This window comes from Heptranchias perlo, chromosome 6 (genome assembly GCF_035084215.1).
Source record: "Heptranchias perlo isolate sHepPer1 chromosome 6, sHepPer1.hap1, whole genome shotgun sequence".
NCBI classification, from domain to species: Eukaryota; Metazoa; Chordata; class Chondrichthyes; order Hexanchiformes; family Hexanchidae; genus Heptranchias; species Heptranchias perlo.
Window position 1 is genome coordinate 83,367,960 of NC_090330.1, and position 26,390 is coordinate 83,394,349.

At 46.7% G+C, this 26,390-nt stretch overlaps 1 protein-coding gene across 2 annotated transcripts in view; it reads left to right on the forward strand.

Annotated features, from left to right (window-relative positions):
• The window catches only part of uggt2 (UDP-glucose glycoprotein glucosyltransferase 2), a 685,376-nt gene that overhangs the window by 401,852 nt on the left and 257,134 nt on the right, over nucleotides 1–26,390 (forward strand). For both annotated transcript variants that reach the window (XM_067986476.1, XM_067986475.1), the window contains exon 29: nucleotides 21,651–21,809. In XM_067986476.1, the coding sequence (XP_067842577.1) occupies nucleotides 21,651–21,809 (159 nt within the window). The remainder of the gene's footprint in view (nucleotides 1–21,650; nucleotides 21,810–26,390) is intronic.

The following is a 26,390-nucleotide window of genomic DNA, read 5'->3' on the forward strand; positions in this document are numbered from 1 at the left end:
AGGGGATGCACAAGGGTGTTTGAGGGTTTGTCATGGTTTTTACTGCTGTTTAATTTGTGATCAACTCACACCACATATTATATTGGCGCCACCACTGCCATGTCTTCGCGAATCTTGTCTGGTTTTTGCAATAATGCCCTTTTCCTAAGGATCACAATGAAGACCCACACCTGATGCCACCCATTGTGTCACTACAGAGTGGGTGTAGGTGTATTTGCAGGGCTCTTTTGTGCAGACGACTGAGAGACTTCGGCGATGTCCCTGGTGGCACCCTGGAAGGATGCGGAGGAGAAGTTGTTGAGAGAATTGGTGACTTTGACAGCAACAGGTAAGAAGATGGTGCTGGGGCCAGCTTGGAGCAGCTCGGCATGAAGGAGGCTGCAGATGTCCACGACTACATGTCGAGTGACTCTGAGCCTCCATGTGCACTGCTGCTCAGAGAGGTCCAGGAAGCTGAGCCTCGGTCTGTGGACCCTGTGGCGAGCGTAGTAGCCTCTGCGAAGCATCTCTCTCTGTGGTTGCCCTCCCTCCTGCTGTGCAGGTGGATGTGTCACAGCACTGTGTTGTGGAGCTCCACATGTCAGAGGTGGACGGCGTGGCCGGCGAGGCTGGTGATGCTGTTCGCCCTCCGAGGAGGTCATGACTGCAGCTACGGCAGCCCCCATCTGGATGATGTATATCTGAGGTGGTCCGTAAGGTAGGTACATGTGTCTGGACCCCGGGGTAAGTGTGCAAGTTGGTGAATATTCTTGTTCGGAGGAGGGTGGTGGAGGCCAAACTTTGTCCAAAGTGACAGAGTGGCCTTCTGCAATGAGTGAGGGTCTCCCCCAAGCCACCTGTCAAATGGACCTTTGCAGCTGCCACAGGCTGACAGCTGCAACACGTCCATTTCAACTTGGAGTGTTTCCCCCAGTACGGGAAACAGTCCCAGTTGTTTGTAAAATCCCACCCCTCCTGAAATATTCCCTTAATCAGGTCTGTTAACGACCTGAAATACCACAATAAATACTGTCGAGTGGCACCCCGCCGGCTTTAATTGCCTGCGGGAGTCCCACATGCGGGGGCTGCGCACGCACGTCAGCACGTCTGTGGGGAACCCGGAATTGGGCGGGTTGGAGCCGGGCTCCCGACCTGCTCCGGGATTCCCCGATTTTCGGAGCCCCCCCCTCCAGGAACGCACCCAATAGCGGGTGCTAATATCGGGCCCCCACAGTATTTGTTTAATTTCTCTGCCATTTCCTTATTCCCCATTATAAATTCTCCCGTCTCTGTCTGTAATTTGTCTCTGTCTGTAATTTGCCTTCGCCAGTCTTTTCCTTTTTACATACCCATAGAAGCTTTTACAATCATTTTTTATGTTTCTCGCTAGTTTACTCTCATATTCTATTTTCCCTTTCTTTATCAATTTTTTGGTCCTCTTTTGATGAATTCTTAAATGCTCCCAATACTCAGGCTTACTGATTTTTCCGGCAACTTTATATGCCTCTTCCTTTGATTTAATACTATCTTTAATTTCTCTTGTTAGCCACGGTTGGACCACTTTTCCTGTTTGGTTTTAGTGCCTTAAAGGAATATATATTTTTTGCAACTTATGTATTAATTCTTTAAATGCTAGCCATTACCTGTCTACCGTCATACCTTTTAATGTAGCTCCCCAATCAACCACAGCCAACTTGCGCCTCATACCTTTGTGGGTTCCCTTGTTTAGATTTAAGACCCTAGTTTCGGATTGAACTACATCACTTTCAAACTGAATGAAGAATTCTATCATATTATGGTCACTCTTCCCTAAGGGCTCCTTTACAACAAGGTTATTAATTAACGCTTTCTCATTGCACAATACCAGATCTAAAATAACCTGTTCCCTAGTTGGTTCCTCAACATACTGATCTAGAAAACTATCTCGTATTCATTCCAGGAATTTGTCCTCCACAGTATTAGTGCTAATTTGGTTTGCCCAATCTATATGTAGAGTGAAGTCCCCCATGATTACTGTATTACCCTTGTTACATGCACTTCTAATTTCCTGCTTTATAGCGTGCCCAACATTGCCACTACTGTTTGGTCTATAAACAACTCCCAGCAATGTTTTCTGCCCCTTGCTTTTTGTGGTATATATAAATGATTTAGACCTAAATTTAAGGGACATGATTAAGGAGTTTGCAGATGATACAAAAGTTGGCCATGTTGTTGATAGTGAGGAGGAAAGCTGAAAATTGCAGGAAGATATCAATGAACTGGTCAGGTGGGCAGAAAAGTGGCAAATGGAATTCAGTCTGGAGAAGTGTGAGGTAATGCATTTGGGGAGGGCAAACAAGGCAAAGGAATACACAATAAATGAGAGGATACTGAGGTGTGGAGGAAGAGAAGGACCTTGGAGTGCATGTCCACAGATCTCTGAAGGTAGCAGGACAGGTTGATCAGGTGGATCAAAAGGCATATGGGACACTTTCCTTTATTGGCCAAGGCATAGAATATAAAAGCAAGGAGGTTTTGCTAGAACTGTATAAAACACTAGTTTGGCCACAGCTGAAGTAGGAAAGATGTGATTGCACTAGAGAGGGTACAGAGGAGATTTACGAGGTTGTTGCCAGGACTGGAGAATTTTAGCTATGAGACAAGATTGGATAGGCTGGGGTTGTTTTCTTTGGAACAAAGGAGGCTGAGGGGCGATTTAATTGAGGTACATACATACGAACTTACGAATTAAGAGCAGAAGTAGACCATTCGGCCCCTCGAGCCTGCTCTGCCATTTGATAAGATCATGGCTGATCTGATTGTGACCTCAATCCAACTTTCCCGTCTACTTTGACTCCCTTGTTAATCAGCAATCTATCAAACTCAACCTTAAAAATATTCAATGACCCTGCCTCCACCGTTCTCTGAGGAAGGGAGTCCCTCAGAGAGAAAACGTTTCTCCTCATCTCCGTCTTAAATGGGAGACCCCTTATTTTAAACTGTGGCCCCTAGTTATCGTCTCTCCCACAAGGGGAAACATCCCTTCAGCATCTACCCCTTCTAGCCCCCTCAGGATCTTATATGTTTCAATAAGATCACCTCTCATTCTTCTAAACTCCAGTGTATACAGGCCCAACTTGTCCAATCTCTCCTCATAAGATAACCCCCTCATCCCAGCAATCAGTTGAGTGAACCTTCTCTGAACTGCCTTCAAAGCAATTATGTCCTTTTTTAAATAAGGAGACCAAAACTGCTCACAGTATTCTAGATGTGGTCTCACCAATGCTCTGTACAACTGTAGCAAAACATCTCTACTTTTATATTCCATTCCCCTTGCAATAAATGACAACATTCCATTTGCCTTCCTAATTACTTGTTGTACCTGCATACTAACTTTTTGTGATTCATGTACTAGGACACCCAGATCCCTCTGTACCTCAGAGTTCTGCAATCTCTCTCCATTTAAACAATATACTGCTTTTCTATTCCTCCTGCCAAAGTGAACAAGTTCACAATTTCCCACATTTTACTCCATCTGCCAAATTTTTGCCCACTCACTTACCTATTTATATCCCTTTGCAGACCCTTGGGGGATTTTCGGATGGTGGGGCGGATGGGTTGGGGGCAGGGGGGCTCGTAAAATGGCAGAAATCCGGAGCGGGTTCAGAGCCTAGCTCCAGCCTGCTGACTTCCAGGTTCCCCAGTGATGCGTTTGGGTGCGCGCGCTCCTCCCGAATGCGGGACTCCCACCGGCAATTAAAGCCGGCGGGATGATGATTTACATAGTTAGTCAGATCGTTGAGGTACTTGAGAGACCTCATTGGACATTTTGGCAGGGGTGCAATTTTGAAGGATCCTCAGCATGTTTCCCGTGATGTTGTAGCAGACGTGTTTCAGCGAGCAGCCAGTGGGAGATGCAAATGATTATTTGACAGGTGGGGAGAAAACCTCATTTATTGCAGCAGGGCTCCCTGTCACTTCAGACAAAGTTTTGGCTGCAAGACCTTTGCCTTTCCACTCAAAATTTGGACTTTAAACTCAAAATTCTGCTGTGCAAACACATTTACCTACTTTGCGGACCCCCTCAAACTCACACCGTCAGGATGGGGGAGTGCCATGGCTGCATTCATCACTTCATCCGAGGACAAGCAACATCACCGGCCTCACCAGGCATGCTGTCCACCTCCACCACGTGGAGCTCCACAACACAGTGCTGCGCCACAGGCACCTGCACAAGAGCACGGAGAGCAACAATAGAGAGTGCAATGTCGCAGGAGGCACTACTGTCGCAATAGGGTCTACAGACCGAGGCTCAGCATCCTGGACCTCTCTGAGGAGCAGTGAATACGGAGGCTCAGTCAGTTGTCAGGTAGTCGCAGACATCTGCAGCCTGTTCATGCCAAGCTGCTCCCGGCAGGCCCGAGCAGCATCTCCTTACCTGTCGCTGTCAAAGTCACCACTGCCCTCGATTTCTTCGGCTCTGGATCATTCCAGGGTGCCACCGGGGACATCGCCGGGGTGTCTCTGTCGTCTGCACACAAGTGCATAAGGCAGGTCACCGACGGCTTGTTTCGCAGGGTCTCGCAATACGTCAACTTCCCCATGGACAACCTCAGCCAGATGGAGAGGGCAGTGGGATTCCACACAGTGGCTGGCTTCCCATGGGTGCAGGGTGTAATCGATTACACCCATATAGCAATATGAGCACCTCCACACGAGCCAGGACTGTTCATCAACAGTCAGGGTTATCACTCCATCAACACTCAGCTCATCTGTGACCACCGCAAGAGATTCTTTCACGTGAGCGCCAGATACCCTGGCAGCTGCCACAATTCCTTCATCCTCCGGGAGTCCAACATCATACCCCTCTTCCACGCACTGAACACCCGCAAGGGCTGGCTCCTCGGGGACAAGGGATACCCCCTGCACACGTGGCTCATGTCACCTCTGAGAAACCCCACCACCGAGCAACAGTGTCTATATAATGATAGACACATCGCTACTAGGTCTACAACTGAGCATGCTGTAGGGCAGCTCAAGATGCGCTTCAGGAGCCTTGATAGTTCTGGGGGAGCGCTTCAATACGCACCAGACAGAGTGGGACGTATTAAAGTCGTGTGTTCTGCCCTGCACAACATGGCACAATTAAGAGGGCGCCGCTGGAGGAAGCCCATCCACAGCTGCCACCCACATTGTGGAGGAGGCGACCGAGGAGGAGAAGGAGGATGAGGAGAAGGCGGAGGAGGAGGCAGAGGAGGAGGAGGAGGAGGAGCAACCCATGGGCAGAACAGCGGCTCTGCTGGCTGCTCGTGAGGCTAGGGTGTCATTGATATGTGAACGGTTCTCCTAACATCAGACAGTGTGACGAGTCCAGTCCTCACCACCTGGACAGAGCGGCGGCCACACCAGCCCACTCCCCCGCTCCCTGCACAAAACAGTCCTGCAACGACACATACACCCACTGTAGAGTGACTCAATGGGTGGCATCAAGTGTGGGTGTTCATGCTGAACCTCATGAAAGCGCCTTATTACACAAGCCAGTCAAGAATGGCCAAGACGTGGCAGTAGTGGTGACAATAATAATATTTAATGTGCGTTTAACAAAAAGCAAATATAAATAAAAACATGACCAACTGTCAAACACCCTTTTGCATCCCCTTTCTGTTTACAAAACCTTTGCCTTTCGCTTCCAACTACTTCTACATGCTGCATTCTCTGTGGCGGGTTGCGCTTGTTCATGCCCTGACCGATTAGATGCTTTGGGTCTATGCCCTCTGGGTTTCGGTGCCATGAGGCCCCCTCTAAAGACTGCTCCACCTGCACCTGTGCAGGGGCAGACTCGGCCACCTGGAGAGGAGGCAGCATTGCGGGTACTGGTTGAGAGGGGGGCAATGGGTGAGACGTGGGGGCGCTTTGAGTGGTGTCTCCACTTCCATATCCCCTTTCGCCATCATCTCTCCCCTGGGCCAGGCCCTCACCACTCCTACCACTCTGCTGGACGACAGTTTGGAGGACAGGTGTGCAGCCAGTGCTAGAGTATCTGCCTGTCTGTTTAAGGCGGCAGAATGTTATTCACCCTGAATCCGAAGAGCCGTTGTCAGGGCCTGCATGGACTCATTTGTGAGCCGTGCTTGAAGCTCGATGGAGGCTAGCCTTCCTTCCCTTGCAGACATTCCCGCGACATTATCTCAGAGATGCCCTCCCTTACCTGTGCGACCATTCCACTCATGCAGTAGTTGGACTCCTCCATCCTCTGCGCGATTGTGGAGAGTGCGCGTGGCACCTGTTCCAGCACCTCGCAAATGTGCTGCTGTCCCTCGATCATTCTCCTTTTAAAGGATGACCCCCAGGGTTCAACATCTGTATCCAGCTGAGCAGAGCCAGGAAAAGAGTGCTCCCACCGACGCAGACTGACCACAACTGCCCCTGCCACCAGTGTCTGCTCGTGCTCACGTGTGTGGTGACTCACCATGTGTGACCCCAACCAACTGAGGATGGGGACCCACCGAGGTGTGTGTATCTGCGCTGGTGGATGGCTCGCTCAGATGTGACGGTGCCCCCTCAGAGGCCGGCAAGTCCTCTGAGGAATCGCCCTCCGCCGTCACAGCAGTCGCTGAAGGCCCTGTAAGAGAACAGAAAGCAATACTAAGCATGATGACAAATGTTGAGGTGCTGAAGATGGCAAAGCATGTTAACATCAGTTGATATTGTGTGTGCTGAATGTTAAAGTTCAGTCACCAGACGTTTGTCCGGTGCCAGTCTCAGTGTCCCTGACGGACAGGCACTCGAGGGTGCGGCTCAGCTCCAGCGCCTCCTGCTCCGCGTCTGTGAGGACGACAATCTGTTGCAGCCCCCCTCCGGTCCTCACCCTCTCCCGTGCATTCTGGGCTCTCTTCTCCTATAAGGGGAGAAAGTAGAGAGGCGTGAGTGAGTGATGGTGACGTGGCCAAGCGCTGAATGCATTGGTTTGGGTGCGGCTTACCGTGAAAGAGATGCATCAGTGGGTGAGTATGAGACAGAGCCATGACATTGTATGAGGAGTGGGTTGAGTGGTAGTGGTGGGATGAGTACAGGGGAGGTGAGGAAGCGGTGAGTAAGTGCAGGTAAGTTGCGGATGAACTTTGAGTGGGTTTGGGGAATGATATGATAGAGTAGTGTTGGCAGTGCAGAATGAGTTGGGGGGTGGGGGCGGTGATGTGGAAGACGGAGTGTAGGAGAATGAGTAAGTGTATTCACTTTTGCTGACCTAGTTAGGTCATTGAAGCGCTTCCTGCACTGGATCCAGGTGCGGGAGATGTTACTGCTGCTGGTGACCTCCTCTGCCACCTCGAGCCAGGCCTTCTTGGTGGCAGAGGCAGGCCACTTCTTCCCGTCTGCCGGGTAAAAGACATCCATCCTCCTCCTCCTCACTCCATCCAGTAGCACCTGGAGTGAGGCATCACTGAATCTAGGATTAGCCTTTCCCCTGTGCTGCTCCACTGTGTAATTTGGGTGTTTGCTCCAGGAGCAGCCATTGGAGGACTGTCCCTTTAAATAGGGCTCCTCCAGCTGACAGCCTGTGATGTAGGTGGGCAGTCCGCCCGCTGCGCAGGAACCCGGACGCCACGTTAAGTGGCTCCATTCTACCTGCGATTGCGTGGGGAACGGACCGATTTTACTGGGCAGGTTACCCGTGAGCCCTATCGCCCCTCCACTGTCATCCCGCCTACCCGATAAAATCGGGGCCCTTATGTCTTCTTCACAACTTACTTTCCTACCTTCCTTTGTGTCATCAGCAAATTTAGCAACCATACCTTTGGTCCCTTCATCCAAGTCATTGATATAAATTGTAAATAGTTGAGGCCCAAGCACTGATCCCTGTGGCATTCCACTCATAACATCTTGACAACCTGAAAATGACCCATTTCTGCCTACACTCTGTTTCCTGTCAGCTAACCAATCCTTTATCCATGCTAATATGTTACCCCCTACACCATGAGCTCTTCTTTTGTGTAGTAGCCCTTGATGTGGCACCTTGTCAAAAGCCTTCTGGAAATCCAAGTACACCACATTCACAGGATCCCCTTTATCTACGTTGCTTGTTACTTCCTCAAAGAACCCTAATAAATTAGTCAAACATGATTTCCCTTTCACAAAGCCGTGTTGACTCTGCCTGGTATATAAAATTATGACGTGACTAGATAGAGTGGATGGGGAGGACCTATTTCCCTTCGCACAGGGGTCAGTGACCAGGGGACATAGATTTAAAGTGACTAGTAGAAGGATTAGAGGGGAGCTGAGGAGAATTTTTTTCACCCAGAGGATGGTAGGGATTTAGAACTCACTGCCTGAGAGGATGGTAGAGGCAGAAACCCTCATTTAAAAAGTACTTGGATGTGCACTTGAAGTGCCGTAACCTACAGGGCTATGGACCAAGTGCTAGAAATTGGGATTAAAATGGATAGCTCTTTCTCAGCGGGTACGGACACAATGGGCCTAATGGCCACCTTCTATGCCGTTACTTTCTATGATTCTATACATTGTAAACAGGACTCAGTACCAATTAGAAGTCAACTTTTAGGGAGATTTCAGCTGTTTTTAATTTCTTCTTTTCCTTTCTCTTACTTCACTGAAAGTTCTGGCAGGAGTGAGAACTTATATCATTACCTTCTTTACTGCTTAAAAAAATGCCAGTTAACAACCAAATCACTGTCTCTTATTGGATTGCCATTGGAAATTGGTAAACTTGGAACTGTCTGTGTCTCATTGTTGCCTCTGCAAGAAGTTACATATTGTCTCAATTAGCTTTAAAAAAAAATCCTGATAATTTTGACCAACTTAGAATTTGAAAACAATTGAAGTTCTGAATTGTGGCACATGGAACAAGGGACTACCCAGGGTTGTGAGAGGCACAATATGGTGGTTGTAGTAGTGGGAGATTCTATAGTCGGGTATAAATATCTTTGTTTTTTTGCAGCCATGACTGGGAGTCCTGAATGATATTTTATTTACCTGGTGCCAGGGTAAAGGACATGGAACAGGTAGAGAAACTTCTGGAAAGGGAGGAAGAGAAGCCAGAATGTTAGAACTATTGACACAGAAAGAAATATGTTTGAGGTCTTGCAGAGGGAGTTTAAGGACTTAGGCATTAAATTGTAAAACAAGACCTCCAGGGTGGTAATCTCCTGTTGGCTCCCATGCCAAGTACTGTATAGGTTAAGGAGAGGACAATTAGGATGGTCAAAGTATGGCTGCGGGGCTGGTGCAGGAGGGAAAGGTTCACGTTCGTGAAGCGAGTTGTGGAATAAGGGAATGAGATAGCCTTTTCGGAACTGAACTAATGTCATTGCAAAGAAGGTGCATAGAGCAGTGAGGGAGGATTTAAACTAATAATGCAGGTGGGCGAGGAAGTCTGTGTTTGAGACTGGAGAGGGAGAACAGAATTAATAAAGCTGTTGGTGTAGAAGCAGAAAACTTAGCTGAAATAATTAGTGAGAAAATATTAGTAGAGGAGAAAGGGCAAGAGACAGGCTATGGAGTAGTGAGAGATGTTGTAGAAGGGCAATGGATATCAAAAAATTAATAGAGAAAACCAGGTAAAATGAATAAGGGTCAACGTTTCAAATAATTGGAGTCAGGTTTCAGCAATATGAATGTGAATGCACAAGGCATTCATCTCTAAATTGGAGAGTTAGAATTAATAACTATGGTGTGATATGATGTAGTAGCTATCACAAAGAGTAGAGGTTAAGAAAATGGAGAGCAGGGATTAAATAAACTAAGAGTAGAGGTTAAGGGCAGTTTAAAGTGGTGTTTTAGTATCCAAGTATGGTACCGCACAGGAGGAAGCCACTCCCCAGCTCTTTCCCCATAGCCCTGTAAATTTTTTCCCTTCAAGTATTTATTCAATTCCCTTTTGAAAGTTAATACAGAATCTGCTTTCACCACCTTTTCAGGCAGTGCATTCCAGATCATTACAACTTGCTGCGTAAAAAAATGTTTCCTCATATCGCCTCTGGTTCTTTTGCTGATCACTTTAAATCTGTGTCCTCTGGTTAATGATCCTTCTGCAACTGGGAACAATTTTTCCTTATTTACTCTTATCAAAACTGTTCATGATTTTGATCACCTCTATCAACTCTCCCCTTAACCTTCTTGGTTCTAAAGAGAACAACTCCAGCTTCTCCACTCTCTCCACATAACTGAAGTCCCTCAACTCTGGCACCATTCTAGTAAATCTCTTCTGCACCCTCTCTAAGGCCTTGAATTCCTTCCTAAAATGTGGTGCCCAGAATTGAACACAATACTCCAGCTGAGGCCTAACCAGTGTTTTATAAAGGTTTAGCATAAGTTCCTGGCTTTTGTACTCTATGCCTCCATTAATAACACACAGGATCCCATATGCCTTTTTAACAGTCTCCTCAACTTGTCCTACCACCTTCAAAGATTTGTGTGCATACACCCCCAGGTCTCTCTGTTCCTGCACTCCCTTTAAAATTGTACCATTTAGTTTATATTTCCTCTCCTCATTCTTCCTACCAAGATGTATCACTTCACACTTCTCAGCATTAAGTTTCTTCTGCCATGTGTTTGCCCATTCCACCAGCCTGTCTATGTATCTCCTGAAGTTTGTTACTATCCTCCATATTTCCGAGTTTCGTGTCATGTGCAAACTTTGAAATTATATCCTGTATACCCAAGTCATTAATATATATCAAAAAGAGCAGTGGTCCCTGGGGAACACCACTGTACACTTCCCTCCATTTTAAAAGACAACCATTCACCACTACTCTCTGCTTTCTGAACCTTAGCCAATTTTGTATCCATGCTGCCACTGTCCCTTTAATCCTATGGGCTTTAATTTTGCTAACAAGTATATTATGTGTTTATCAAATGCCTTTTAAAAGTCCATATACACATCAACCACACTATCTTCATCAACCCTCTCCATTACTTCATCAAAGAACTCAATCAAGTTAGTCAGACTTGATTTTCCTTTAACAAATCCGTGCTGACTTTCATTTATTAGCCCATACTTTATCCAAGTACCAATTAACTTTGTCCTGGATTATTGTCTCTCAAAGTTTCCCCACCACCGACGTTACCTGACAGGCCTGTAATTTTGGGTTTATCCCTCTCCCCGTTTTTGAATAAGGGTGTAACATTTGCAATCCTCCAGTGCTCTGGCCCTGTCCCCATATCTTGGGAAGATTGGAAGATTGTGGCCAGAGCCTCCATAATTTCCACCCTTACTTCCCTCAGGAACCCAGTGTGCATCCCGTCTGGACCGGGTGATCTTTCTACTTTGAACATGGCCAATCTTTTAAGTATCTCCTCTTCATCTATTTTTATCCTACATAATATCGCTACTAACCCCTCCTTTACTGCTGCAGTGGCAGCATCCTCTTCTCTAGTGAAGATAGATGCGAAGTAGTCATTTAGTATTTCAGCCATGCCCTCTGCCTCTACAAGAAGATCTTTTTTGACCCTAATTGATCCCACCCTTCCATTGACTAGCCTTTTACTATTTATATGTTTATAAAAGACTTTTGGGTTCCCTTTTATGATAGATGCTAATCTATTTTCATACACTCGAACATACATACAGGCGAATAGCACAGATGCTTTAAGGGAAAGCTAGATAAACACATGAGGGAGAAAGGAATGGAAGATTATGCTGATATGGGTTGGGAGAAAACTAGTGTGGAGTAAAAACACTAGCATGGACCAGTTGGACCAAATGGTCTGTTTCTGTTCTGTACATTCTATTTAACCTAAGATGGCTTAAGCTTGGACCACAGTGGGAACTTTTAATATTCCTGTTTGTAACATTTTCAGGGAAGCTAAAGAAAGAACTTGCATTTATATCATGCCTTTTAAGATTTCAGGACAGCCCAAGGCATCTCGAGGCCAATGAAGTACTTTTGAAATATGGGGCCCGAATTAGCAGGGCTGCGGGTTCCCGGCGGGGGGGCTATCGGGCGCGTGGGTAACGCGCCCGGTGAAATTAGTCAGCTCCCCGCATGATCGTCGCAGACAATCCACTAATTGGATCCACTTACCTGCTCCTCCGGGTACCCCACTGCTGACCTGCGCGGCGGGCGGGCTGCGCATGTGCAGTATGATCTGTCAGCTGGAGGCGCTCAATTTAAAGGGGCAGTCCTCCACTGACAGGTGCTTCAACAAATAGAAAAAATTACAGCATGGAGCAGCCCAGGGGGAAGGCTGCTCCCAGTTTAATGATGCCTCACTCCAGGTATCAACACATGGGTGAGGAGGAGGGGGAGGACAGAGATCTTCCTCCTGGCGGGCGGGAGGAAGCGGCCTGCATCTGCCACCAGGAAGGCCTGGCTCGAGGTGGCAGAGGAGGTCACCAGCGCAACCAACATATCGCCCACCTGCGTACAGTGCAGGAGGCGCTGTAATGACCTCAGTAGGTCAGCCAAAGTGAGTACACGTAGTCTTTCTCCTACACTCCGTCTGCCACATCACTGCCCCCACCCCACATCTACTTCAGCACTGCCAACACTACTCTGTCACATCACCACTCATACCCACTCAAACCCCATCCTCATCTTACCTGCACCTACTCACCTCGCCAGTACTCATCCCGCCACTACCACTCAACCCAATCCTCATACAATCTCATGGCTCTATCTCATACTCACCCTCTCATGCATCTCTTTCACGGTCAGCCTCACTCAACCTGCCACTACCTGTGCTGCAGCCACAGGGCATGCATCACATATGTGCAGTAGGCAGCGTAAGGCAAACGTGTCGTGAGCATGAAGGGGATGCACGAGGGTGTTTGAGGGTTTGTCACGGGTGTTACTTATATTGAATTTCTGACCAACTCACATTACATATTATATTGGCACCATTACTGCCATGTCTTCGCGAATTCTGTCTGGTTTGTGCAATAATGCCCTCTCCTGAGGATCACTATGAAGACCCACAACTGATGCCACTCATTGTGTCACTGCAGAGTGGGTGTAGGTGTATTTGCAGGGCTCTTTTGCGCAGACGACTGAAAGACATCGGCGATGTCCCCGGTTGCACCCTGGAAGGATGCGGAGGAGAAGTTGTTGAGGGCAGTGGTGACTTTGACAGCGACAGGTAAGAAGATGGTGCTCGGTCCAGCCAGGAGCAGCTCAGCATGAAAGAGGCTGCAGATGTCCACGACTACATGTCGGGTGACTCTGAGCCTCCGTGTGCACTGCTGCTCAGAGAGGTCCAGGAGGCTGAGCCTCGGTCTGTGGACCCTGTGGCGAGGATAGTGCCCTCTGTGACGCATCTCTCCCTGTGGTTGCCCTCCCTCCTGCTGTACAGGTGGATGTGTCACAGCACTCTGTTGTGGAGCTCCACGTGTCAGAGGTGGACGGCGTGGATGGCAAGGCTGGTGAGGCTGGTGATGCTGTTCACCCTCCGAGGAGGTCATGACTGCAGCTACGGCGGCCCCCATCCGGAAGATGTACATCTGAGGGGGTCCGCAAGGTAGGTACATGTCTCCGGACCCCGGGGTAAGTATGCAGGTTGGTGACTTTGACGGTCAGGAGGAGGGTGGTGGAGGCCAAACTTTGTCCCGAGTGACAGAGCGGCCTCCTGCAGTGGGTGAGGGTCTCCGCCCCCCCCCCCCCAACCTGTCAAATGGACCTTTGCAGCTGCCACAGGCTGACAGCTGCAACACGTCCATTTGACCTGGGAGTGTTTCCCCCAGTGTGGGAAACAGTCCCAGTTTGATCTAAAATCCCACATAATCCTTTAATCAGGTCAGTTAATGACCTGAAATACCTAAATAAATACCTTCAAGTGGCATCCCGCTGGCTTTAATTGCCTGCGGGATTCCCACCAGCGGGGGCTGCGCGCGCACGCCGGCGCGTCAGCGGGGAACCCGGAAGTGCGCGGGTTCGGGGCGGGCTCCAGTACCGCACCGGGATTCTCCGATTTTCGGAGCCCCCCCTGCCAGGAACGCACCCGATAGCAGGTGCTAAAATAGAGCCCATGGTCACTATTGTAATTTAAGGATATATGGCAGTTAGTTTTCACGCAGCCAGCAAGAAGATAAATGACCAGATAATCTGTTTTGGGGGTGGTTGGTTGAGGGATAAATATTAGCCAGGACACTCGGAGAATTCCCCCTGCTTGACAAATGCCATGGCATCTCTTAGAGGGCAGACAGGGCCTTGGTTTAACGCCTCCGACAACACAGCACTGAATTGTCAGCCTAGATTATGTGCTCAAGTCTCCAGAAAGAGACTTAAACCTTCTGGCTCAGAGGTGAATGCAAACTCTGACTGAGCCAAATCTAACACCTAAGGACTAGGAAGGGAAAAAAGGGTTATGAGGTGTCAGTTTTATGCTGGCATATAAAAAAGTAAAAGAATAGTTAAATAAAGGGTAAAATGGGCCAGGGATGAAGTAGGAAACTAACTGGTGGATGAATATATAATGGAGATATTAAATAAATATTTTGCATTGTTTTTTACAAATGGTGGAAGTGAGGATGTAAGTTTACTAGAGGACAATATGGAGCAATTGTTAGAGATAACTAGAAAAGGAATTGATTATGAATTGGTTCAGAATTCAGAGTGGATAAGTCATGGGCATTGATGGCATGAACTCTGAGCTGTCGAAGGAAGTCGGAGAAGATAGCAAACGTTCTGGCCACGTTGTTTCAATTCCCTGTAAGTGCAGAGAGGTTACATGAATAGACTGGAGAAGCTGGGGTTGTTCTCCTTAGAGCAGAGAAGGTTAAGAGGAGATTTGATAGAAGTGTTCAAAATCATGAAGGGTTTAGATAAAGTAAGTAAAGAGAAACTGTTCCTCATTGGCGCAAGGGTCAAGAACCAGAGGACACAGATTTAAGGTGATTGGCAAAAGAACCAAAGGCGACATGAAGAAAAGCTTTTTTACACAGCGAGTAGTTATGATCTGGAATGTGCTGCCTGAAAAGGTGGTGGGAGCAGATTCAATCGTGGCTTTCAAAAAGGAATTGGATAAATACTTGAAGGGAAAAAATTTGCAGGGCTATGGGGAAAGAGCGGAGGAATGGGACTAACTGGATTGCTCTTACAAAGAGCTGGCACAAGCTCAATGGGCCGAATGGCCTCCTTCTATGCTGTAACCATTCTATGATTCTATGGGCTCGATATTAGCAGGGCGGCGGGTTCTCAGCGGGGGGTCGACTGGGCGCGTGGGTAATGCGCCCGGTGAAATCGGGGTGCTCCGCACGCAATTACAGGATAATTGGAGCCACTTTGCAACCATCTTCAGCCAGAAGTGCCGAGTGGATGATCCATCTCGGCCTCCTCCCGATATCCCCACCATCACAGAAGCCAGTCTTCGGCCAATTCGATTCACTCCACGTGATATCAAGAAACGGCTGAGTGCACTGGATACAGCAAAGGCTATGGGCCCCGACAACATCCCAGCTGTAGTGCTGAAGACTTGTGCTCCAGAACTAGCTGCGCCTCTAGCCAAGCTGTTCCAGTACAGCTACAACACTGGCATCTACCCGACAGTGTGGAAAATTGCCCAGGAATGTCCTGTCCACAAAAAGCAGGACAAATCCAATCCGGCCAATTACCGCCCCATCAGTCTACTCTCAATCATCAGCAAAGTGATGGAAGGTGTCATCGACAGTGCTATCAAGCGGCACTTACTCACCAATAACCTGCTCACCGATGCTCAGTTTGCGTTCCGCCAGGACCACTCGGCTCCAGACCTCATTACAGCGTTGGTCCAAACATGGACAAAAGAGCTGAATTCCAGAGGTGAGATGAGAGTGACTGCCCTTGACATCAAGGCAGCATTTGACCGAGTGTGGCACCAAGGAGCCCTAGTAAAATTGAAGTCAATGGGAATTGGTGGGAAATCTCTCCAGTGGCTGGAGTCATACCTAGCACAAAGGAAGATGATAGTGGTCGTTGGAGGCCAATCATCTCAGCCCCAGGACATTGCTGCAGGAGTTCCTCAGGGCAGTGTCCTTGGTCCAACCATCTTCAGCTGCTTCATCAATGACCTTCCCTCCATCATAAGGTCAGAAATGGGGATGTTCGCTGATGACTGCACAGTGTTCAGTTCCATTCACAACCCCTCAAATAATGAAGCAGTCCGAGCCCGCATGCAGCAAGACCTGGACAACATCCAGGTTTGGGCTCATAAGTGGCAAGTAACATTCGCGCCAGATAAGTGCCAGGCAATGACCATCTCCAACAAGAGAGAGTCTAACCACCTCCCCTTGACATTCAACGGCATTACCATCACCGAATCCCCCAACTTGCATGCCGGACACCCCAAGGAAACTAACTTTGAATCAGGGATCGGGACACACCATAATTAATGTACGCAAATTAGCAGTAATGAAGAAAATAATGGTGCTAAAGAGTGACAAATCCCCAAATCCAGATGGTTTCCATCCCAGGGTTTTAGAAACATAGGGCTCTATTTTCGCACCCGCGATCGGGTGCGTTCGTGGCCGGGGGGGGCTTCGAAAATCCGGGATTCCCAGGGCAGCTCCGGAGCCCGGCTCCAACCCGCCCCATTTCCGGGTTCCCCAGTGACGCGCTCACATGCGCACGCACCCTCCGCATGTGGGACTCCCGCCAGCAATTAAAGCCAGCGGGGTGCCACTTAAAGTACTTGAACAGGTACTTCAGGTTGCTTACAGACCTGATTGACCTGATATTTTAGGTGGGGTGGGATTTTGCAATTAACTGAGACTGTTTCCCAGACTGGGGGAAACACTCCCAGTTCAAATGGACGTGTTGCAGCTGTCAGCCTGTGGCAGCTGCAAAGGTCCATTTGACAGGTTGGGGGGGGGGGGGCGGGGGGAGGGGGGGAGACCCTCACTCATTGCAGGAGGCCATTCTGTCACTTTGGACAAAGTTTGGTCTCCACCACCCTCCCCCTAACAATCAAATGCATAAACTTGCACACTTACCCCGGTGTCCAGACACATGTACCTACCTTGCGGACGCCCTCAAATGTACATCTTCCAGATGGGGGCCGCCGTAGCTGCAGTCATGACCTCCTCGGAGGGCAAACAGCTTCACCAGACTCGCCGGCCACGCCGTCCACCTCTGACACGTGGAGCTCCACAACACAGCGCTGTGACACATCCACCTGCACAGCAGGAGGGAGGGCAACCACAGAGAGAGATGCTTCGCGGAGGGCACTACCCTTGCCACAGGGTCTACAGACCGAGGCTCAGCTTCCTTGGACATGTAGTCATGGACATCTGCAGCCTCCTTCATGCCGAGTTGCTCCCGGCTGGCCCGAGCACAATCTTCTTATCTGTCGCTGTCAAAGTCACCACTGCCCTCAACAACTTCTCCTCCGCATCCTTCCAGGGTGCCACAGGGGACATCCCCAGCGTCTCTCAGTCGTCTGCACAAAAGAGCCCTGCAAATACATCTACACCCACTCTGCAGTGACACAATGGGTGGCATCAGTTATGGGTCTTCATTGTGATCCTCAGGAAAGGGCATTATTGCACAAACCAGACAAGATTCGCAAAGACGTGGTAGTAGTGGTGCCAATATAATATGTTATGTGAGTTGATCAGAAATCAAATATAGGTAAACACCATGACAAACCCTCAAACACCCTTCATGCTCACGGCACATTTGCCTTACGCTTCCTACTGCACATATGTGATGCATGCCCTGTGGTTGCAGCACAGGTAGTGGCAGGTTGAGTGAGGCTGACCGTGAAAGAGATGCATGAGAGGGTGAGTATGAGATAGAGCCATGAGATTGTATGAGGATTGGGTTGAGTGGTAGTGGTGGGATGAGTACTGGCAAGGTGAGTAAGTGCAGGTAAGATGAGGATGAGCTTTGATTGGGTGTGAGGGGTGATGTGATAGAATGGTGTTAGCAGTGCAGAAGGAGATGTGGGGTGGGGGTGGTGATGTGGCAGACGGAGTGTAGGGGAAAGAGTAAGTGTACTTACTTCGGCTGATTACTTAGGTGATTGAAGCGCCTCCTGCACTGTATGCAGGTGGGCGATATGTTGCTGCTGCTGGTGACCTCCTTTGCCACCTCGAGCCAGGCCTTCTTGGTGGCAGAGGCAGGCCGCTTCCTCCCGCCCGCCGGGGGGAAGATCTCTGTCCTCCGCCTCCTCCTCGCCCCATCCAATGATACCTGGAGTGAGGCATCATTAAACCTGGGAGCAGCCTTCCCCCTGGGCTGCTCCATGCTGTAATGTTTCCTATTTTCTGCAGCATCAGTCAGTGGAGGACTGCCCCTTTAAATAGGGCTCCTCCAGCTGACAGACCTTACTGCGCATGTGTAGTCCGCCCACCGCGCAGCTTACCAGCGGGAAACCCGGAAGCACAAGTAAGTTTTTTTTTTACTCGTTCACGGGATGTGGGCGTCGCTGGCGAGGCCAGCATTTATTGCCCATCCCTAATTGCCCTTGAGAAGGTGGTGGTGAGCCGCCTTCTTGAACCGCTGCAGTCCGTGTGGTGACGGTTCTCCCACAGTGCTGTTAGGAAGGGAGTTCCAGGATTTTGACCCAGCGACGATGAAGGAACGGCGATATATTTCCAAGTCGGGATGGTGTGTGACTTGGAGGGAAACGTGCAGGTGGTGTTGTTCCCATGTGCCTGCTGCTCTTGTCCTTCTAGGTGGTAGAGGTCGCGGGTTTGGTAGGTGCTGTCGAAGAAGCCTTGGCGAGTTGCTGCAGTGCATCCTGTGGATGGTACACACTGCAGCCACAGTGCGCCGCTGGTGAAGGGAGTGAATGTTTAGTGTGGTGGATGGGGTGCCAATCAAGCGGGCTGCTTTATCTTGGATGGTGTTGAGCTTCTTGAGTGTTGTTGGAGCTGCACTCATCCAAGCAAGTGGAGAGTATTCCATCACACTCCTGACTTGTGCCTTGTAGATGGTGGAAAGGCTTTGGGGAGTCAGGAGGTGAGTCACTCGCCGCAGAATACCCAGCCTCTGACCTGCTCTTGAAGCCACAGTATTTATATGGCTGGTCCAGTTCAGTTTCTGGTCAATGGTGACCCCCAGGATGTTCATCGAAAGTTACAGCACAGAACGAGGCCATTCAGCCTATCGTGTCTGTTCCGGCCGAAAAAGAGCTGTCCAGCTTAATCCCACTTTCCAGCACTTGGTCTGTAGCCCTGTAGGTTACGGTACTTCAAGTGCACACCCAAGTACTTTTTTAATGAGTTGAGGGTTTCTGCCTCTACCACCCTTTCAGGCAGTGAGTTCCAGACCCCCAACCACCCTCTAGGTGAAAAATATTCTCCTCAGCTCCCGTCTAATCCTTCTACCAATTACTTTAAATCTATACCCTCTGGTCACTGACCCCTCTGCTAAAGGAAATAGGTCCTCCCTATCTGCTCTACCTAGTCCCATCATAATTTTATATACCCCAATTAAATCTCCCCTCAGCCTCCTTTGTTCCAAAGAAAACAACCCCAGCCTATCCAATCTTTTCTCATGGCTAAAATTCTCCAGACCTGGCAACATCCTCGTAAATCTCCTCTGTACCCTCTCTAGTGCAATCACATCTTTCCTGTAATGTGGTGACCAGAACATGTCTGCCATTTCCTTAATTTAATTTACAATATCACCATTATCTGTTTTTAAGGGGCCCACATTGTCCTTGACCACCCTCTTTTTCCTAATATAATTGTAACATTTCTTTGTGTTGATTTTGGTATCCCTTGCAAGTTTCTTTTCATACTCCCCTTTTGGAGCTCTTAATATCTGTTTTGTCACCCTTTGCTGTTCTTTGTATCTCTCTCAGTTGCTAGGATCTGTGCTATTTTTTGCATTTTTGTTTGCATTTTCTTTTAGTTTTACCTCTTTTGTCATCCATGGCTTTTTATTTGGCAAGTAGAGCTCTTGCTGCTTAGGGGTATAAACAAATTCTGTAACACGTTAAATTCTTTTTTGATCTCCTCCCACTGATCGTCTGTCATTTTACCCATTAACAGATTTGCCCAGTTTACTGTGGACAGTCTCTGTCTCATCTCATTGAAGTTGGCCTTACCTAAATTTAGAATCTTAATGGCTGATACGGGTTTCTCTCTTTCAAACACAACATTGAACTCGATCATATTATGATTACTATTAGATAAATGTTCATGCACTGTTGGGCTGTTAACTAAATCTGGCTGATTACGCATTATTAAATCTAATAGGCCTGCCCCCTTGTTAGTTCTGAGGATGTGAAATGCTCTATATAAATGCAAGTATTTATTTTTATGTCTTCTTCTTTCTTTAAGATGACATTCCTATGTCCTCCTAACTTGTTTATTTTGTCACAGTTCTTGTCACAGTTCTTTTTGGAGTTGGGAATAAAGGAAGTTTAAAATATGCTTAATTATTTGTGTGCTCCTTTTCAACATTCTCAATCAAAATGTTTAACACCTAATTGTATTTTGATTGTACCTGGTTTAAGGAATAAGAATGCACCATCATAATACAATATCAAAATTCAAAGTGACTGGCCTCATTCCTCAGAGTGTTCGCACCTACTTTGTTTACACATCTCATGGATAAGAAGACTTGCTTCCACATATTTTTGGATCTGCTTGTAATCCCATTTTAAATATACAATATGTAAATTGTGTTTATTTTGGAAGAGTGGAACAGAGGAAATGGGTACACGTACAAGTTGGAAAAATCCTCCTGATGCACTGGCAATTCTCCCTGAAACCTTAAGTCCCTTTTAATAGTTGGAAGGTACATGCTTTGCTTGCTTCAGTATCTCTGATAATGGAGATGTTTTTCTTCCTGACCTACCTTAGAGATAGCATCTGAATGTATTGCCACATTCACATACAGATCACGTAATAGGAGTCCATGAAATTTCTGCCAGCTGGGTCCAGACAAAGGATCCTCTCGCCCCCCCCCCCCCCCCCAGGCCTTCATGCACTTCGTCAGTCCACCGTATATAAAAGAGCATTTGGAAAACATGCTGTCCAAATGAAGCACCTCTGCTGAAACCTGACCAGAATAGTTCAGCAAAGAAGCCAGCAGAATGGGGACTGGATTGGGAGTTTTGTTGCTGCATTATCCCCTTTTGTAAAATGGCCAGAAAAATAATCAGCAAGTGTTTGTTTTAAAATTATTTTGTTACCTGTTTTTGCTTTCTGAGCTGGAACTTTTTATGGAAAGCTTAATGATGCAATAAACACATTGGAAACACAAATTATAATATGAATGAAAATGTTAGGTTATTTAAATTTTCATGGTGCTATGTATGATAAATTAAAGTGTCCATCGTTTTGATCAAGTGTCCCTGATTTTGAAGTTTGCAGTTTGAGAGATATGCTACACAGCAAAGTTAATATATGAACAGTTGAACAGGGATAATTTACTAGTGATGCCTTTCAGACCTCACCAAAAGAAAGAAACCTAAATAAAATAGTTGGCATAAATTTTGAGGATGTTTTCATGAATAGAACAATCATGCGTGAATCCCAAAACCTCAAAGTTCTTTGGTCCTCTGTATGGTGTCAACAATTGGAAGCATTACAATGAGGCTTTGTGTTAGAAGTTTAGTAATCTCAATATTTCAAAATATCACAAATAGTAACTTAATGCTCAAGTATTTATAATGATACTAGAACTAATGCCCCACTTGGTCAATGCAATTTTACTGTAATATGCCACTTTGTGGAGGTGAATATAATTGAAGCTTATTATAGTAAATTCTATGTTTAACTTTAATGGTTCTGACTATTCCGGCAGGTTGAAGGAATTGTGTCAGCAGAGTATGAACTGGAGTACATGCTACTTGAAGGGCACTGCTTTGATGTCACTACTGGCCAACCTCCCAGAGGATTACAGTTCACCCTGGGCAAGAAGCATAATCCTGTTATGATGGACACTATTGTGATGGCTAACCTGGTAAGTTGGAGAATTAGCAATTTTTTTTCTGCAGTAATTTCTTCCCCGCCTCCTCTAAATCCTGCCAGTATGCATGTGTCCCCGACCGGGAGAGCAGGCAAATTAACTGTTCTCGCCAGGATTCTGTGATGTTTCTGCCTTTCACAAAATCCATTGATCTTGTCAGTCCCCAAGTCTCTCTGGGCCATTAGTTGATTACAGCCAAGGAGGCGACTGGACAATCTGCTCCCAGCCCTGCTCCTTTGAGCTAGCTGCTAAACAATGTGTGAGAGCAGTGCAGGAAATACTTTTCTTTTTCTTCTCATTTTAGAGAGGAGCTTGGCCTCCACTCAACAGTGTGGCTGAGATATATAATGGGGCACAAATCGCTTCCGAAATGATGGAGAGCTCAACAGCGCTCTCCATTTTTAGTGGCAAATTGAAGGAGCAAGTTCTGGCCTTTGCAGATGCACAGTGAAACGCGGAAATCCGGAACTTGTTCCTAGTAGTTCGCCGGCAGTATGATAGCTTTGAATTAAAGGGCCATCGCACGCTGCAATCAAGGAAGTCATTGAAAAAGCGCCAACTTTCCCAGCTGGAAAATAACTAATTATGCCACCAAACAGGTACGCTTAAAAATACCAGGTTTTAACAGTAAGTCTTAATGACTGCCAAACAACTAAAAATTAACTTTTAAAAATGTGGAATCTCATATTATTCCTTATTTTAATAGTTTTTGGTCATTAAATTTTTTTTAAATTAAAAAATTAAATTTTTTTTTTACTTTTCCCTGCTGTCTCTTTAATTTAATTCAATTACTTCCTTGCTTTTTATATATAATTTTTTTTTTTTATTTACAATGACATACAGGATACTAACTTTAAATGAATGAAGTCTGCTTATCTGCTTGAGCAATGCAGCCTGAATCTGTGGGTGTGACTTCTCTTCCTGACAGATTTTTTGGGCGTGTCTTCTCCTCACTGACTTTTCCAGCTGCACAGCAGCTCACACTGCTCAGAGGCTGGGTTGATAGCGCACCTTTTTTTAGTTCAAATTCAAGTAATTCTTGCCACAGAGCCTGCAGTAAATACATTCATTCATTCAATTTGCAGGAGCAGCGGTGACCATTGCCTTGTTGCTCAGAGCGATTTCTGGCTCAATAGATCTTTGACACACCATCTGATGTTCTGATTAGAGATGTGTTTTAGGTGGATTCAGTTTACAGATTTTGCCCTGTCTTGTCAGTCCCCTGTACTCTGAATGATTCCTTCATCAGGCAGATGAGGTTTTTCCAAAGATCTCCGACTACTATAGTCTGGACTCAGTAACAAGCAAACGGGACCGTCAAAACATTTGGCTCTATGATACTTTTTAGGAGCAAATCTCTCAATACCTGTGGATAGACAACCCTAGTGTATTGAAATAAATCAATAAATTGAATGTGTCCCAGACCCAATATTTGTCTCGCCGCACTCCAGACCTGGCATTACATTTAAACTTCATTGGTATCATCCTAACCTATGTACAGGATAGGTGAACAAAGGATGAAGTTGGATTATCTTCATTTGTATTTTGTTTTCATTCTTTGATTGAAGTTTATCCTCTATATATGAAGCTTACGCTTTTATTTCTCTCTTTTTGAGTACTTAATATTTAATTAATTGTTCCTTACTGCAACGGCCTAACCTGTGGGACATAATATTTATACAGCATCAGAATAGACCATAATTTCATTGTTAACATAAGACTATCATGCATTAAGATCTTACATTCAGATAGATTCCAGGGGCATTTATGTGACGGCTAAAACGAAGTGCAGGAATGAAGACCACATAAAAAATCGGTAATCCAGCTTTTTAGATGTAACAGGCCTAGAAAGTGAAGGGGATTTGTCGCCTAAAAACAAAAAATATATATATTGTATATAGCACTCATTTCCTGTAAGTGTAAAACATTTTTACATAGTAACATCGTAACAATTTCAGGCAGGAGAAGACCTTCAGGCTATCAAGTCCACCTGAAGAAACCAGACAGGTTCTAGTCAAAAAATGAGATTCAGGTTTATTAGAAATGGAACAAAGTCCTTGGGCAAGTGGGGATTCCGCTGCCTCCGGTTCCATGTTGAACATAAATAAGAACATAAGAAATAGGAGCAGGCGTAGGCCATACGGCCCTTCGAGCCTGCTCTGCCATTCAATAAGATCATGGCTGATCTTCTACCTCAACTCCACTTTCCGGCCTGATCCCCATATCTCTCGAGTCCCCTAGAGCCCAAAAATCTATCGATCTCAGCCTTGAATATACTCAATGACTGAGCATCCACAGCCCTCTGGGGTAGAGAATTCTAAAGATTCACAACCCCCTGAGTGAAGAAATTTCTCCTCATCTCAGTCCTAAATGGTTGACCCCTTATTCTGAGACTATGCCCCCTTGTTCTAGACTCTTCAGCCAGGGGAAACAGCCTCTCAGCATTTACCCTGTCAAGCACTCTCAGAATCTCATATGTTTCAATGAGATCACCTCTCATTCTTCTAAACTCCAGAGAGTATAGGCCCATTGGACTCAATCTCTCCTCATAGTGACGAACCAGATTCTTTCCCCTCAGTCTGGTTCAGCAAGAACTGAGTCGAATACACCTTAAAGTTCAACACAACTTTAATAGCAGATCTTAGTCTGTAGCTTCAATTCAGATTCCTGAGGGAGTCCGGACGATTCTAACAGAATAAGGAGACAAAGACAAAGACAAAAACTCATACCTTTATACAGATCAATAGGGGTTGGAACATCGTTAACACAAGAGTCAACACCAATCATAAGCCGGGCACAGGTTGCCATGCGGGGTTACATTATTTCCGGCCAATCATAGATAATTCATGTGCTGACCATGTTGCTGTTAGACATCAAAGGGGATACTTCCTCACCTTCCAACTTGGAATGTTCTTCCCTGTTCCTTCTGTTCCTTATCTCCCAACTTGGAATGTCTTTCAACTTTGGCTAAGCTCGTTACCTATATTGATCTTCCATAAACATGGAGACATTCAGACCAGTCCTTGAATCACATCAAAGACTTTTCATTGATAAGACAATGCAGGCCTGCTGACTAAGCAAACATATGGCCCAGCAGGGGGGGGGGGCCTTCCCAACCCCAGTTATCAACTTATTAACCCTTTCCTAACCATTTTGCATTCTGCTATTTTGCCACGTAGGCATTTTAATATTTTACTGGACGCTGACCACACAGGGATTCTCATTTCCCCCTTTTATCATTTCATGATAACCAACCCTTGTTCACTCATCAGTTCTGCCTGAGCAGAGTCTCATACTCGAATTTGTTCCATTGCTACCTTACAGCAGATTTTAACGCAAGCAACGATCAGGCCAAAAGTAAGCATTGCTACAATTAGAATAACTAATCCGTGCATCAAGTACGATCCCCATGAGCCACTGAGAAGCCATTCTAACCAACCTTCTCCCAGGGTTTGGTGTAATTTTGTTACGGCTTTCTGTATATGCTCAGCCAGATTAGTTATATTTTCTGAGTTATCTGGTGCAGCATTTTGATCCAATCAGTGCACAGGTTCCCCCTTTTGCGGCTAACAGGTAGTCTAGAGCCATGCGATTCTGCAAGGCCATTGTCCGAATGGCTATCATTTCTGCATTAGTATCCTTCAGTGCTACTGCGGTGTCATTAGCTACTTCTTCTAATACCGAAGCCATCTGCCGAATTTCCTTAATTGTCCTGGCTACCCCATACCCAGGGAACAAAATAGCGAAATATCGCTCCGTTTCTGTAATTTCCCTTTTAGGCCTATACTGGTGATGATCCGCTAGGGAAGGCAAGTGATGAACATGGGGTACTACATATCCTAAATAACAGGACCCGATCCAGTTCTGAGGCAACCATGGGTATGCCTTATGGCCGCATATGAAACACTTACCATTATATGCAGTTAAATTTCCCTCTTTAGCCACATATATAAGAGGCCGAGAGTCAAGGTGATTCCACAGCAACCCACTGGTTTTATTAAGCGTTGGGGCCCACTGGCCCTGGAACATGCCCTGGGTAGTCAGGTTGACTATGGGCGGTAGCCAATAGTGGGTGGTGCTGCAATCACTATGTCCCGTAAAAGGGCCATTATTTGGGGCATTCTTATTCCAACATATCGTCCCGTTTGGTCTAGACGTGTTGGTCAAAAGCAGGAACGGGGGCTTATGGGCTTGATTGTAATTAGGCTGGTACCATCCTCTAAACTCATTAAGACTATACCCCGCTGATGCCCATTCTATTGTTTCCGGGATTCCTATCGCATTTCCCGAATTGTTTCGTCTTATGACCCATTCCGCAGATTCATGGGACATAAAGGGAATCGGCTTTAAAGGGATACCTCCCTTGGAATGGATAGGAATGTGGAAACACACCCAACAGCTAGAGATACCCTGCCGTTTGGCATACACATAACTCATGTACAAGAAGGTGTTAACGTGCAGTTCGTGCTTTTGGAGTTGGAGATCTCTCTTACGTCTCTGTAGCAGAGAACCCTCTAATCTTAGATAGTTAAAAATCTCTATGGGGGCTAACCCATTACGCTTTCTCCCTTGGTT